Consider the following 16,127-nt stretch of genomic DNA (forward strand, 5'->3'; position numbering starts at 1 on the left):
TGTTGATGGCACAAGAATAAGCCGGAAAGTATACAGCAACTATTTTAGTTCTGGAATGTACTGCAGGTTCAAATGAGCTATTCAGGAGGGTATTGGATGAAGATGTGGATAGTGATGGTGTTCAGGTATATAGGGAAAAGGCAGGAGATTGGCACTCGGTAATGATGCCTGTTTAAAGAGTCGGAATAGGTATAATGGGCCCGATGGCCTCCTCCAGCATCACAGTACTTGTGTGATTCTGCAGCCTTACAGAATCCACATGCAAAGTATTGACTGTAAACCTCAGCTATTCTGGATCCATACACAGATTGCAACTTTGGCCCTGAATGGTTCCTATTGCTTCCCTGGTTATTTTCTTGTTCCTCATACAATTATAAACAACATTTGAATTTTCTTAATTTTAACCCAGCAGCATTTTTTTTATCTTCTCTTCATACTCCTAATTTACTTTTTTAACAATACCCTGAACTTTTATATTCCCCTCAGATATCTGCTGTTTTGAGCCCTTAATATTTGCCATAAGCGCTTTTTTTATCCTTATCCAATCCTGTACATCATCGAGGGCTTTCTCACAATTCGCTTTTATGAGAATATTGGCCCACAGTCTCACAATTCCCTTTTGTAATAGGTCCTGCACTGGCTCCTCTCTTGTACACCTCTCCAGGTGCTGCGTTGCAAAGCTCTCTTGAACATATATAGCTTCAGAATTCTAACCCCGCTTAGCCTTTCACACTTTGCCCATCTCAATTCACGGTAGGACACGGAAATCCTTACAATTATCACCCTGTGATTTTACCACTTGAAATAGTTTCAAAATTCACTTTTATGGAATATGGGCATTGCTGGCTTGTCAGCATTTATTCCCCATTCTTTGTTGCCTTTGAGAAAGTGATGGGGAACTGCCTTCTTGAACCGCTGCAGTACATATGCTGAGTTGATGCGACAATTCTTTGCAAGCTCCCTACAGCAGATCTTTTTCTATCATTTCTTATAACAGTTCTACGCTTTTAAAACTAAATTACATTGATCATGCTTGCATACCTCCTGTGCAGTGTAACCTTGTATGCCTCACTCTAGTCTAAGCATCTCACGATCTGTATGTTCTTATTTGCTTGGGGAAGCGATAGGCTAGTGGTATTATCACTGGACAATTCTGGAAGCACTGGTTCAAATCCTGCCTGAGCAGATGGTGCAAATTGAATTCAATAATACATCTGGAAATAAGAATCTAATGATGAAATGAAACAATTGTTGTTTTAAACATAAAAACCAACCTGGTACACAAATGTCCTTCAGAAAAGGAAACTGCCATCCTTATCTGTGGTCAACAAGGTTTTGGAAAGAATTCTGAGGGATAGGATTTATGACTATTTGGAAAAGCATAGTGTGATTAAAGCGAGTCAGCATGGCTTTGTGAGGGGCAAGTCATGCCTTACAAATCTTATTGAGTTCTTTGAGGAAGTCACGAGACAGGTTGATGAGGGTCGAGCAATGGATGTGGTACATGGACTTCAGCAAGGCATTTGATAAGGTTCCCCACAGCAGGCTCATTCGTAAAGTCAGGAGGTATGGGATACAGGGTGATTTGGCTGTCTGGATTCAGAATTGCTTGGCTGACAGGAGGCAGAGAGTGGTTGTAGATGGTAAGTATTCTGCCTGGAGGCCAGTGCTGAGTGGTGTCCCGCAGGGCTCTGTTCTTGGGCCTCTGCTCTTTGTAGTTTTTATAAATAACTTGGATGAGGAGGTTGAGGGGTGGGTTAGTATGTTTGCTGATGACACAAAGGTTGGAGGTGCCGTTGATAGTATCGAGGGCTATTGCAGGCTTCAGCGAGACATTGACAGAATGCAGAGCTGGGCTGAGAAATGGCAGATGGAGTTCAACCTGGATAAATGCGAAGTGATGCATTTTGGAAGGTCGAACTTAAATGCTGAATATAGGATTAGAGGCAGGATTCTCGGCAGTGTGGAGGAACAGCGGGATCTTGGTGTTCAAGTGCATAGCTCCCGCAAAGTTGCCACCCAGGTGGATAAGGTTGTTAAGAAAGCATGTGGTGTTTTGGCTTTCATTAACAGGGGGATCGACATTAAGAGCTGCGAGGTTATGCTGCAGCTCTACAAAACCCTGGTGAGACCACACTTGGAATACTGTGTCCAGTTCTAGTCGCCCTGTTATAGGAAAGATGTGGAGGCTTTGGAGAGAGTGCAAAGTGGATTATCAGGATGCTGCCTGGACTGGAGGGCTTATCTTACGAGGAGAGGTTGACTGAGCTCAGACTTCTCTCTCTGGAGAGAAGGAGGAAGAGAGGTGACCTGATCGAGGTGTACAAGGTAATGAGAGGCATGGATAGAGTTGATAGCCAGAGACTTTTCCCCAGGGCAGGATTGACTGCCACGAGGGGTCATAGTTTTAAGGTGTTAGGAGGAAGGTATGGACATACATGGAATAGTGTAGGTTAGATGGGCTTGAGATCAGTATGATAGGTCGGCACAACATCGAGGCCGAAGGGCCTGTACTGTGCTGTAATGTTCTATGTATCGAGGAGACGTCAGAGGGAGGTTCTTCACCCAGAGAGTTGTGAGCGCATGGAATAGTTTACCAGTGGTAGTCATGGAAGTGGAGTCATTAGTGACATTTAAGCAACTGCTGGACATGCACATGGACAGCAGTGAATTGAGGGGAATGTAGGTTAGGTTATTTTATTTTTGGATTAGAATTATTCCAAGGCACAACATCGTGGGCTGAAGGGCCTGTACTGTGCTGTACTTTTCTATGTTCTATACCTGGATTGGCCTACATGTGATTCCAGATCTACAGCAATGTGGTGATTTGAAACCTCCCTCTGGGCAATAAAAAGAAATGCCCTCATCCTGTGAATAAAGAAAAGAAAGTCTGCCTGTATGGCTCACAAAACAAAACTTTTCACTGTACTTAGGTTCTTGTGACTACAATAAATTAAATCAAAAATCAGGATGAGAGTGGCTTGGAGGGGAACTTGCAGGTGGTTGTGTTCCCATGTAACTGCTGCCCTTCATCTTCTAGTTGGAAATGGCCATAGATTTGGAACTCACTACTTAAGGATCTTTGGTGAATCTCCTCAGATCATTTTGTAGATCATACACATGGCTGCAACTGAGCTTCGGTTGTGAAGGAAGTTTATGGATGTGGTGCCATTCAAGCAGGCCGCTTTGTCCTCGATGGTATCAAGCTTCTTGAGTGTTGTTGGGACTGCACTCATCCAGGTATGTGGCGATTATTCCATCATACTCCTGACTTATACCTTGTTGATGGTGGACAGGCTCTGAGGAGTCAGGAGGTGAGTTACTCACCGCAAGATTCCTAGCTTCTGAACTATTCTTGCAACCACTGTTTTTATGTGGCGAGTCCAGTTGAGTTTCTGGTCAATGATAACACAAGGGTGGTGGTTAGAATGTCCCTTGTTGGTGATGGTCAAAGCCTGGTATTTGTGTGCTGTGAATGTTACCTGCGAGTCTTCAGCCCAAGCCTGGATATTGTGCAAATCTTGTATCAGTGATAATGGGAACTGCCGATGCTGGAGAATCCAAGATGACAAAGTGTGGAGCTGGATGAACACAGCAGGCCAAGCAGCATCTCAGGAGCACAAAAGCTGACGTTTCGGACCTAGACCCTTCATCATGAAGGGTCTAGGCCCGAAACCTCAGCTTTTGTGCTCCTGAGATGCTGCTTGGCCTGCTGTGTTCATCCAGCTCCACACTTTGTCATCTTTTATTGTGCAAATCTTGTTGCATTTGAAGATGGACTGCTTCAGTATCTGAGGAGTTGTGAATGGTATTGAACATTACGCAATCACCAGCGAACATCCCCACTTCTGATCTTATGTGGAGGGAAGGTCATTGATGAAGTAGCTGAAGATGGTTAAGGCAAGGGCATTGCTCTGAGAAACACCACAGAGATGTCCTGGAGTTAAGATGATCGACCTCAACAGTCATGACCATCTTCCTGTGTACCAGGTATAACTCCAATCAGCACAGACTTTGCCCCCAGTAGCCAATGATAACAGTTTTGCTTGGCCTCCCTGATGTCACACTCCATTTAATGCAGCCTTGATGTCAAGGGCTGTCCCTCTCACCTTACCAGCAAAAATCTGACTCTATCGCTTCCTGACTTAGAGTAGCAAGGCAGTTCAGTGATTAGCACTGCTGCCTCACAGTACCAGGATTCCAAGTTCAATTCCACCCTCAGGTGAGCATGTGGAGTTTGCACATTCTCCCTGTGTCTGTATGGGTTTGTTCTGTGTGCTCCAGTGTCCTGCCACAGTCCAAAGGTGTGCAGGTTAGGTGGATTGCCCATGCAAAATTGCCTATAATATCCAGGGATGTGTAGGTTAGGTGGGTTAGCCATGGGAAATGCAGGCATAGGATAGGTGGGTGAGTCTGGGTGGGATCCTCTTCAGGGTCAGTGTGGACTTGTTTGTCTGAATGGCCTGTTCCCACACTGTAGGAATCCTATGATTGTATGTAAATTTGGTCTCCTTGTTGAAGGAAGGCTGTCAGTGCATTGGAGGTGGTTCAGAGAAGATAAACAAAGTCGATTCCTGGAATGAGTGTTTTGTTTGAACAGTCTGGGCTTGTTTCCAGAAGATTCTAGTTTGGGGCAAAGTTAACTTCACTATCATGACTCAGAAACTGTTGACAGGAATCCTGGCAAATCTCCAGAACACACAGCAACCATCAGGAAGCTACTATGGAGGGGGCTGAGAGGTGCTTTGCTGAGCACTTCAGGTATTCGTCCAAATTGCTGGCATTTGCTGTAGTTTGGGATAACCTGTGAACAGCTAAAAGAACCAAAAAGACAACACAGTGTGGAACACAGCATGCCAGGCAGCATCAGGGAACCAGGAAAGTTGGCGTTTCAGGTCAGGACTCTTCTTCAGAAATGGGGAGGGGGAAGGGAGCTGGGAAGTAAATAGAGAAGAAGGGTGAGGCTGGGGAAGGTAGGTGGGATGGTGATAGGTGAGTGCAGGTCAGGAGTGGTGGGGATTGGTCAGTGACGTGGGAGGAATGGATAGGTGGGAGAGACGATGGACAGGTTGCATCGAGTCAAGAAGGTGGGGTGACAGGGAGGGTTGTCATGGGATGAGGCCGGGGTGGGGAAATTTTAAAACTGGCGAATTCCATGTTTAGTCCATCCGGCTGTAGGGTCCCAAGGTGGAATATGAGGTAATGCTCGAGATAACGAAGTGCGGAGCTGGATGAACACAGCAGGCCAAGCAACATCTTAGGAGCACAAAAGCTGATGTTTCGGGCTTAGACGCTTAGTTTACGGGTGGTGTCTCTGTGATACTGGAGGAGGCCCAGGATGGGCATGTCACCCAGAGAGTGGAAGGGAGAGTTAAAATGATTGGCGACCGGAAGATGTTGTTGTTTGTCACATACAGAACACAGATGATCTACAAAGCGGTCTCCAAGTCTCCATTTGGTCTCTGATGTAGAGGAGGCTACATCGGGATCAGCAGATGCAGGAGAACAAGTTGATTAATATACAGATGAACCCCTGTCTGTATTGAGAGGTTTGTTTTAGGCTTGAATGGAAGTGAGGGGGGAGGTATAGCGGCAAGTGCTGGGGGAGCCAGGGTTAGTGGGGAGTGTGGAGCGGACGAGGAAGTCGGGGAGTGAGTGGGTCCAACAAAAGGCAGATATCACTATCCCACCTACCTTTCCCAGCCCCACCCCTCTTCTCTATTTATTTTCCAGCTCCCTTCCCCTCCCCATTTCTGAAGAGGGGTCCCGACCTGAAATGGCAAGTTTCCTGCTTCGCTGAGTTGCCTGACCTGCTGCGTTCTTTCAGCTCCACACTGTGTTGCCTCTGATTCCAGCATGTGCAGTTCTGCTATCTTAAAATCAAAGGGAGCTGTTCAAATCAGATCAACCGAGAATGCCAAACCCCAACCCATTTACAACTACAGTGGTCTTACAAAAATGAAAGCAATAAAAACTAATCCCTTCATTGAGGGTTTGTCAAGGAAGTGGGGTTCGTTTTGTGCATTTTTCTCCAGTGGTGACTGGGAAACCATTGATTGAATTGAAACACTGCTCTCTGACTGCATGCACGGATTGGACAGAGTTTAACACAAACCCAGAATTCTCCATTCCACAATGAAACATTCACTCACCTATTACGGTTGAGGTCTAGTATTAAATCCTTCCCCTCTAGAATCACTGAGATCCTGATGTGGCTTGGATACCACGCCTGTGCAGGAAACAAAGAATTCCTCAAAATTAGATTGAGGATCTCACTGACAGTCCCTACTCACAGTCATTCCTTCAAAATAGGCATCTTTAAATAGTTGACTATCTCCAACATGAGGACCTCTACCAAACTAGTAACTTCCATCTGGACTGACCACAGGTTCATGATGTCGAGCAGAAGGAGGACATTCCGTCTGATAGGGCTGCCCATAGCTCAGCAGCACCAAATGGCCAATGACTGCCCATCGCCATTGCAGCAGAACGTGGCTGACAGTACTTAGAGGGCTTGGGAAAATATCTGGCTAATGTCATCTTCACAAGTACGCAGCTGCAGTTACTTATGCATAAGACAAGGTAACAACATGTTGCACTGCATTTAATGAGTGAATCTCTCTTTAATCAACCTGTTACAATACTAATGGCAGGTTTTAGTTGAGACCCTTCAAATAGTCATAACCAGAGGGCGCTGAGACATCGTTCGTTTGTATTCTGGGAGTCGACTTCGCAGTCGGCATTGGTGTGAAGGATATCATAGAATAACCTGTTGTTAAGGAATGGTTAGCCCCAAATATTGCCTCACTGAAGTGTTTCCATCCATCCCTCCTCTTCTAACAAAAAAAATGGAGGGAACATCGTGAGAGGGAGGTTGACAACAAGAGTTCCAAAGGAGTGTGAGCCTAAACAGATTCTGGAAACTGTTGTTGATGAGTAACAGGTATGTTTTGAGAAATTGTTATTGGAGCAGACATCACCAGCTGCTTTGAACTGGTATTGAAAGTATTTAACATTGTGAGGATTAAGTAAGTCAAAGGGGTAAGACATGACAGGAGAGGTCCAAATCGCAGTCTGGCCCTCTTGCTCAATGTGGGAAGCCAGGCACATTTCCAGTGGTGATCTGCATGTGTACAAGAAGTGTCTCCAGCTACAGCTGCCAGAAGTCTGAGTTTCAGAGTTTGAGCAGTGGCTGGGGACATTGTGGACCATTTGCGAGGCAGAGAGTATCGTGGATACACCACAGAGTCAAACTCCACAGGCAGGAAGGGAATGGGTAATCACCAGGCAGAGCAGGAGGGCAAGGCAGACAGTGCGGGAATCTCCTGTAGCTATTCCCCTAGAAAACAGGATGACCGTTTTGGATAATGTTGATATCAGGGGAATACAGCTGCCACCAAATTCATGGCACCATGGTTGACTCTGCTGCAGAGGGAGGAGCAAATAGGCATAGAAATGCTACAATTATAGGGGATTCAATCGTAAGGGGAATAGACAGACGTTTCAGTGGCCACAAATGAAAGTCCAGAATGATGTGTTGCCTCCCTTCTGTAGGATTGGATTAAAAAATTGGATTAGGTCCTAAAAGCAGAATATAGAGAACTAGGAAGATTAGGACATCAAAGATAGTCTATCTCAGGGTTACTGCAAATAGCTGGATAAACAGGGTGAACATGCGGCTGAAAAGATGGTATGAGGGGAAGGGTTTCAGATTTGGGCCCAGTTTCAGGGGAGTTGAGGCCTGTGCAAATTGGGTGGGATACACCTGGGCAGGACAGGAGCTGACATCCTTGGTTGGTGTGGGGGTTGGTGAGCGGATGGGTGGTGATACTTGATAGAGTGATTGGGGAGTTGGGGAGGGTTTATACTCTGGCAGGGGGATGGGAACCAGAGGAGTAGGGCAGTAGATGCAGAAACTGAAGGAGAGGTAGAAACCAAGACAAACAGTAACAGGTGATGTGGCCTGAAAGAATGTGTTTCAATGCATGAAGTATACTAGGCAAGGAGATAAACTTAGAGCTTTGGTCAATACTTGGAACTATGATATTACTGCAATGACAGAGACTTAGCTGAAAGAGGGACAGGACTGGCAGCTGAATGTCCCAGGGCTGTAAAAGGGGTGAAGGAATTGCATTACTGGTAAAGGAGTATCTCACAGCTGTACTGAGGGAGGAGACATCAGAGGATTCATGCAACAAGGCAATATAGATAGATCTCAGGAATAGGAAAGGCGAAATCACAATACTGGAGGTACATTACAGGCCTCCCAACAGCCAGGGGGAGATATAGGAGGGAATATGCAGCCAAATTTTGGAAAGACATAAAAACAGTAGGATTGTTGAGATGAGTGATTTTAACTTTCCTGTATTGACTGGGACTCACAATGTGCTCGGGGCTTGTATGGGGCTGTATTTATAAGGACTATTCAGGAGGGTTTCTTGACACAATACGTAAACGGTTTAAATAAAAGCCAAAAGAACTGCGGATGCTGTAAATCAGGAACAGAAACAAAGTTGCTGGAAAAGCTCAGCAGGTCTGGTCGCATCTGTGAAGGAAAAAAAGTTGGGAAGAGTTATACTGGACCTGGTTTTAGGAAATGAGCCCGGTCAGGTGAGTGAAATTTCAGTGGAGGAGCATTTTGGGAGTAGTGACCATAATGTTGGGAGTTTTAAGAATCTCATGGATCAGGATAACCGCAGTCCTTGGGTGAAGGTGTTAAAACTGAGGAAGGCAATCTACAACAACATTAGGCATGAACTGGACAATTTTGATTAGAGGGTAAATCCACATCGGACATGTGGGAGTATTTCAAATGGTAGTTGATAAGGTTTCAGAATGGCACGTTCCTGTAAGCACGAAGCATAAGTATGGGAAGTTACAAGAGCCTTCGATGACCAGGGATGTCATAACTTTGGTCAAAAAGGAAAAGGAAGCATTCATAAGGTCGAAGAGGATGGGAACTGATGAAGCCCTTTAAGGATATAAAGGAAGTAACAAAGAACTTAAAACAAGGATTTAGCTCGGCTAAAAGGGATCATGACAAGTTATTAGTATACAGGATTAAGGAGTATCTCGAGGATTTTTATAAATATATAAAAAGCAAGAGGATAGCCTACAAAAGCTTGGCCTAATCGTGGACAAAGGAGGAAATCTCAATGGAGCCAGAAGAGATAGGTGAGGTCCTCAATGAATACTTTCTGTCAGTATTCACCAAAGAGAAGGAACTGATGGAGGATGATCTCAGGGAAGGGAATGTTGAGTTTCTAAGCCAAGTTGCTACTAAAACGGAATAGATGTTATGCATCGTAAAAGTTATTAAGATAGATAAGTCACCAGGTCCTGATGGAATCTATCCCAGAATATTGAGAGAGGCAAGACAGCAAATTGCTGGAGCATCGACAGACATCTTTGTATCCTCTTTGACCATACGAGTTCCCAGAGGACTGGAAATTACCAATGTTGTCCCACTGTTTAAGAAAAGTGACAGGGATAATCCAGAAAATTACAGGCTACAAGCCTCACGTCGGTGGTAGGGAAATTATTGGATAAGATTCTCAGGGACAAGATCTGTATGCATTTGGAAGCGAATAGACTTATTAATGATAGCATGGTTTTGTGCAGTGGAGGTCATGTCGTACTAACTTGGTCATGCTTTTTGAGGAAGCAACGGAGATGATTGAGGGAAAAGTTGATGTTGTCTACATGGACTTAGTAAAGCCTTTGGCAAGGTCTCTCAAGGCAGGCCGGTACAAAAGGCTAAGTCACATAGTATCGAAGTAAGCCGACAAAATGGATACAGACTTAGTCACAGGTGACAGAGGGTAGCAGGGGAAGGATGCTTTTTGGAATGGACGGTTGTGGCTAGTGGTGTTCAGTAATCAGTGCTGGGACCTCTGCTGTTTGTGGTCTACATAAATGATTTGGAGGAAAACATAACTAGTCTAATTAGTAACTTTGTGGATGATATGAAGATTGGTGGGGTTGCAGATGTTGAGGAGGATTATCAGAGAATACTGCAGGATATAGATCAGTTGGAGATGAAAAATGGTAGATGAATTTTAATTTGGACAAATGTGAGGTGATACCTTTTGGAAGGTCAAGTACAGGTGGTAATTATACAGTGAATGGCAGAACTGTTAAGAATATTGACATGCAGAGAGATATGGGTGTGTAGGTCCACAGATCACTGAAGGTGGCAGTGCAGGTAGATAAGGTAGTTAAAAAGGCCTAATGTATGCTGCCTTCATTGGAAGGGGCATTCAGTATAAGAATAGAAAGGTTTTGCTGCAACTTTCTAGAACTTTAGTTAGGCCACACTTGGAATACTGTCTACATTTCTGGTCACCAGACTACCGGAAAGATATGAATGCTTTGGAGAGTACAGAAAAAGTTTACCAGGATGTTGTCTGGTATAGGGGATTTTAGCTATGAAGAAAGGTTGGATAAACTGGGTTTGTTTTCACTGGAACACAGGAGTTTGTGGGGTGACCTATGTTTAGATTATGAATGGCATGAGGAGCGTGGAAAGTATGAGGCTTTTTCCCAGAATGGAGGGATCGATTGCTAGGAGTCACAGGTTCAAGGTGCTGTGGGGCAAGTTTAAAACAGATGTGTGAGGCATATTTTTTACACAAAGGGTCGTGAGTGCCTGGAATGCATTGCCAGTGGTGGAAGCAGACGCAACAGCAGCATTCACCTTAAAACCTCTCATTTTAAAACTATGCCCTCTAACTTTGGACTCCCCTACTCTGGGGAAAAGACCTTGACTATTTACACTATCCATGTCCCTCATGATTTTATAAACCTCTGTAAGGTGAAGACAGTTTTAGTATGGAAGGGCAAAATTTGTTGGCGCAAGTCTGGAGGGCTGAAGGGCCTGTTCCTGTACTGCATTTTTGTTTGTTCTTACACAGATTCCGCAGTAATTATGGATTCATCTATATACAAAAGAAAATCACTAAAAACATTAGAGGGAAAGGTTCACAAAAAATTATGAGAGCCAACTAGTCTCAGACAGTAAAAGCAGTCCCCACATCATTCCAGGGTGAAATGATTCATAGGTACAGAAACTAGCAGACATTGGAATGTGCAGTGAAAAAACACATTGCAAGGCACCCAAGGTTAACGACAGGCATGCCTGGACAACACAATGAGAAAGAAATTGCTCACAATTCGTTAGCTGAAGCATTCTCACATTAGGTGTAACCATATATCTTTGTTGGAACTGGTATTATAACAATATTCTTTTGTATTTCCTGTATTGAGGTTAATAAGGAATTTAAAGGTCCTTAAGTGATAGGCAGGTATCGAATTACTTGGCAGTTAACACAATGCAACTGGCTAAGTGCCTGGACAGGAATGTACTTCACTACACTGCCCTTTGGGAAAAGTGCCAAGAAGGGAGATAAGATTGCCTGCAAAGCATCAGGACAGCACGGAGGACCAGGGTTTGACCACAAGCCTATATACAGTTAATTGATATGATTGGTTTGCAAATGATTAAAGGCAAGAACAAAAAAATTTACAAAAATGTATCTTTTCCTCTGCTTAGTGATGATCTCTCTGGATTTTCAGAGGGTTTCTTCCCACCAATCTAATTTTATAAACTCTTTGATGCTGGAAGTGAACTCCTGGGCCTCGAGAGAAACATTTGGTCATTCCACCAAACCAATTTGGCGCTGTGAGCAGGGTATAGGAAGCAGGACCACTGACAAGTGAGTAGTCAAGTCACATACTTTGTATTCATTGTGATGTGTCTGCCTGGCTTGCTTGGAGCTCTGAGCAACTGCCCCCATACCCAAATCTAAACTGGGTTCACACAGTCTCAAACAGTGGGGATACCAGGAGAGTGACTGATGTAGCCAGGGATTGTTCACAATAACCTGGAGCAGTGGAGGGTTAAGCCCTCCAGGGCGGGTCAAGTCAATATGACAACAGTCTGTAGGTGGGTACGTCTGGATTTGTCACTGTGATAGTACTTAGGCAAACCAGCCCAAACCGAGGTTAATCAAAGGGTGATGAACCTGACATTGATATATTTTGGTGCTGGGGCATAGTTGCTATCCAGAGCTCTGGTTGGCAAGCAGCCTCTGGGATGGGCTGATTAACTGATGAGTACCATGTCCTCCAGAGGGGCCTGGAGGACTCTGGTTTGGCTAATCATATGGTATGACATAATCTGATGTGTATGAGTGTAGGCGTGGTGATTTGTTTTTATTCATTCACGTCACTGGCTAGGCAGTATATATTGTCCTTCCCTAATTGCCCAGTGGGCAGCTAAGAGTCACCCACATTGCTCTGGGTCTGGAGTCACATGCAGGCCAGACCAGGTAAGGATGGCAGTTTCCTTCCCTAATGGACATTTGTGAACCAGATGGCTATTTCCAACTATCATCAATTAATTCACCGTAATCATTAGACTCTTAATTACTGATTTACACCGAATTCAAATTCTACCATCAACCATGGTTGGATTTGAACCTGGTTCACCAGAACATTACCTGGGTACTGGATTAATAGTGTGGTGATAATACCACCCCAGTGACGTATATGGAATTGATGAGTCTATGCGGGGTTTCATTCAACACAGCAGGCAAGGATCAAACCACAGGTGTAGAGTTAATTGTTGCAATTTTTTTGAGTTGTGGATCCTGGAGACTTGCCCACTCATTACCCTACTATACCTAGAAATAATGGCCATTAAAAAATTAATACTTCAAGCTCCCATCGAATTAAAGAGAACTGCTTCAGTCAGCAGATATTTGTCACAGCTGAGATTTACAGAAACTACCCATAAATGGCTGCTGTGTTTTATTATTCATTCACAGGGTGTTTCTGGCTAGGCAGCATTTATTGCCCATCCCTAATTGCCCAGTGGGCAGTTCAGAGTCAACCACATTGCTGTGGGTCCAGAGTCACATGCAGGCTAATCAGGTAAGGACGGCAGTTTCCTTCCCTAAAGGATATTAGTGAATCAGATGAGTTTTTCCGCCAATCAACCATGGATTCACAGTCATTATGAGACTCTTAATTTCAGATAGTTATTGAATTCAAATTCCAACAATTGCCATGGCAGGATTTGAACCTGGGTCCCCAGAACATTATCTGGATCTCTGGATTAACAGTCCAGCGTTAATACCACTAAGCCATCGCCTACCCTAAAGTACATTTAGGTGGTCATCCCACCACAGGTGAATGCACAGGATGAGGAAGCATGTAGTGCAGAATTCCCTTGGGGCCTACTCACAACTCAGCTTTCTATTCCAGAGTCTGAAGAGGGTGCTGGAGTGCAGTCAGAGCCAGCCATACCACAAGCAGCCTGGCTATCCGGGAGGGGAGGAAGGAGACAGCAGTGGTGATACTGATCAGGAATTCACAAGTTAGAGACAAGTGTTTTGGGTGGCATGTGACTCAATGGTTTGCGCTGCTGCCTCACAGTGTCAGGGATTCCAGCTTAAAGTAACTGTCCGTAGGGATTTCACATTCTCCCAGTGTCTGTGTGCATTTTCTCCCACAGTCCAAAGATGTGCACATTAAGTGGATTGGCCATGTTATATCGTGCAGAGATGTGCAAGATGGAAAGGTTAGCCATGGAAAATTGTCCCATACTGCCCAATGATGCACAGGCTTAATGAATTATCAAAAGGAAATTGTCTGTAATGTCCAGGGATATGCAGGCTGTGTGAGCTGGCTATGGGAAATTGCATTCTAGTGTCCGGGGAAGTACAGGCTCAGTGGATTAGCTATGGGAAATTGTCACCTAGTGTCCAGAGATGTGCAGGCTCAGTGGATTAGCTATGGGAAATTGTCACCTAGTGTCCAGAGATGTGCAGGCTCAGTGGATTTGCTATGGGAAATTTCCCTGTACTATCCAGGGGTGTGCAGTCTGGGTGGCTTGGCTATGCAAAATTGTCCCACAGTGTCCAGGGATGCATAGGTTAGGTGAATTTGCCATGGGAAATGCAGGGTTACAGGGAAACGGTAAGTGGGTGAGATGGTGTGGTGTGTTGGGCTGAATGGCCTGTTTCCACACTGTAGGGATTCTATGACTTGTGCCTTGCAGATGTTGGACAGACTTTAGTGAGTCAGGAGGTAAGTTACTTACTACCATATTCCTAGCCGCTGCCCTGAAATGCTATCCTGGCATTTTTGTTGTGCAGAGGTTACTTGCCAGTTGCTGGTCAAAGCCTAGATATTGTCTAGATCTTGTTGCACTTGGCCATGAACTGCATTAGTATCTGACGAGTTGCGCATTGTGCTGAACATTATGCAATCATCGACAACATCCCAGTTCTGACCTTATGATGGAGGGAAGGTCATTGATGAAGCACACTACCCTGAGCAATTCCTGCAGAGATTTCATGAAGCTGAGATGACCAACCTCCAACAACAACAATGACCATCTTCCTATATGTCAGGTCTGACTCCAACCACCAGAGAGTTTGCCCCCTGATATCCATGGATTCCAGTTTCGCTAGGGCTCCTGATGCCACACTCAGTTGAATGCAGCCTTGATGTCAAGGGCTATCACTCTCACTTCATCTCTGGAATTCAATTCTTTTGTCCATGTTTGAACCAAGTCTGTAATGAGATCAGGAGCTGAGTGCCCCAGGCAGAACCCAAACAGGGCATTAGTGAGCAGGTTATTTCTGAGCAGGTGCTACTTAATAGCTCTGTTACTGACACCTTCCATCACTTTCCTGATGATCAAGAGTAGACTGATGGGGCAGTGACTGGCCGGGTCAGATCTGCCCTGCTTTTATGTACAGGGCATGCCTGAGCAGTTTTCTGAACCTTTGAGTAGATGCTAGTGTTGTACTGTACTGGAACAACTTGGCTAGGGGAGAGGCAAGTCCTGGAGCACAAGTCTTCAGCACTATTGCTGGAATGTTGTCAGGGCCCGTAGCCTTTGCAGTATCCAGTGGCTCCAAATGTTTCTGTAATATCATGTAGAGTGAATTGAATTTCCCAGGAGGCTGGGATGTTAATTATGCTTTTCTCATTACAGAATATTCAATCCAAAACAAAATACTGCTTTAGAAAACCTTGTCAAAGAAACCCAAGAATTCTGAAACAAATTAATATTTTTCGAGTGGCTCACTATGTTCCAGTTCCAGTTTTGCTGGAAGAACAGGTTTTATAATCCGGGGCCTTTATGGGATTAATGAACCTGTTCTTTCGTACAAATATACTTTATAAAGTGCCTTGATACACACTAGTCAGTAACAAAAACAAAGTTGCTGGAAAAACTCAGCAGGTCTGGCAGCATCTGTGGAGGAGAGTTAACATCTTGGGTCTGGTGACCCTTCCTCAGAACTGATGGTGGCTGGAAAAACGTCAGTTTATATGCAGAAAATAGGGAGGTGGGTGGGGTAGGGAATAAACGATAAGATAGAGCCCAAAGAGAGAGAAATTGACAGTTGGACAGACAAAGGAGTTGCTAACCATCAGGCTGGGACTGATCAGGCAAGACCTGCTCACATAATCTTGACAGGCCTCGTACCTTTGAAGCCAATCCCAAAGGGTTGCTAAAATTGAAAAACAATTCTTTCACCACATGAACTCTGAGCCCATTTCAAATATTTGTATCAATTTCACGGTCATTTCATGCTAAAATTCTGATGAAAGATCAAATTGACCCAAAAGATTTATTCTGCCTTTTTCCCAGGATGCTGCTTGACCTGTTGAGTTTTCCCAACTTTCTTTATTTGTATAGCAGATATCACATTATTTAGATTTTATAATTCATTTTTCCATAGTTTCAGCTTGCCACACACCCCTACTATGAAAGCAGTAGTTCCTTGTCTCCATTCCTGACCTTTCTGAAAAGCCTTGTTACAACTCATTTTCAAACTGCAAACCCATGCTTTACCTGGATTTGTTTTCAAAAGCATCTTTGACACAGCACAGGTCTCCTTTCATTACCATGCTGATGCTCATGGTACGTTATTAGGTATGCCTTTTTCTGATGAATATGCCAGTATTTCTTTAGCAACAATATTCACGGTCTGATTTACTTCCTTCATCGCTGGATCTTTCCTTAATGGACATAATTGAGTGCAATTAATTAGTTACATCACTCAAGAAACTTGACATCAACCAGGCTAAACCAGCCGACTTCATTGGCA

General features: G+C 44.3%; 1 protein-coding gene across 6 annotated transcripts in view; it reads right to left on the minus strand.

The window, feature by feature from the left end:
• LOC125467654 (disintegrin and metalloproteinase domain-containing protein 12-like) overlaps positions 1-16,127 on the minus strand; it is a 243,940-nt gene that overhangs the window by 189,774 nt on the left and 38,039 nt on the right. For 5 of the 6 annotated variants that reach the window (XM_059650847.1, XM_059650852.1, XM_059650849.1 and 2 more), the window contains exon 3: positions 6,153-6,229. The exons of the other annotated variant lie outside the window; for it this stretch is intronic. In XM_059650847.1, coding sequence (XP_059506830.1) covers positions 6,153-6,229 — 77 coding nt within the window. The remainder of the gene's footprint in view (positions 1-6,152; positions 6,230-16,127) is intronic. 6 annotated transcript variants of the gene reach the window in all.

Source organism: Stegostoma tigrinum, chromosome 1 (assembly GCF_030684315.1).
Source record: "Stegostoma tigrinum isolate sSteTig4 chromosome 1, sSteTig4.hap1, whole genome shotgun sequence".
Taxonomy (NCBI): Eukaryota; Metazoa; Chordata; class Chondrichthyes; order Orectolobiformes; family Stegostomatidae; genus Stegostoma; species Stegostoma tigrinum.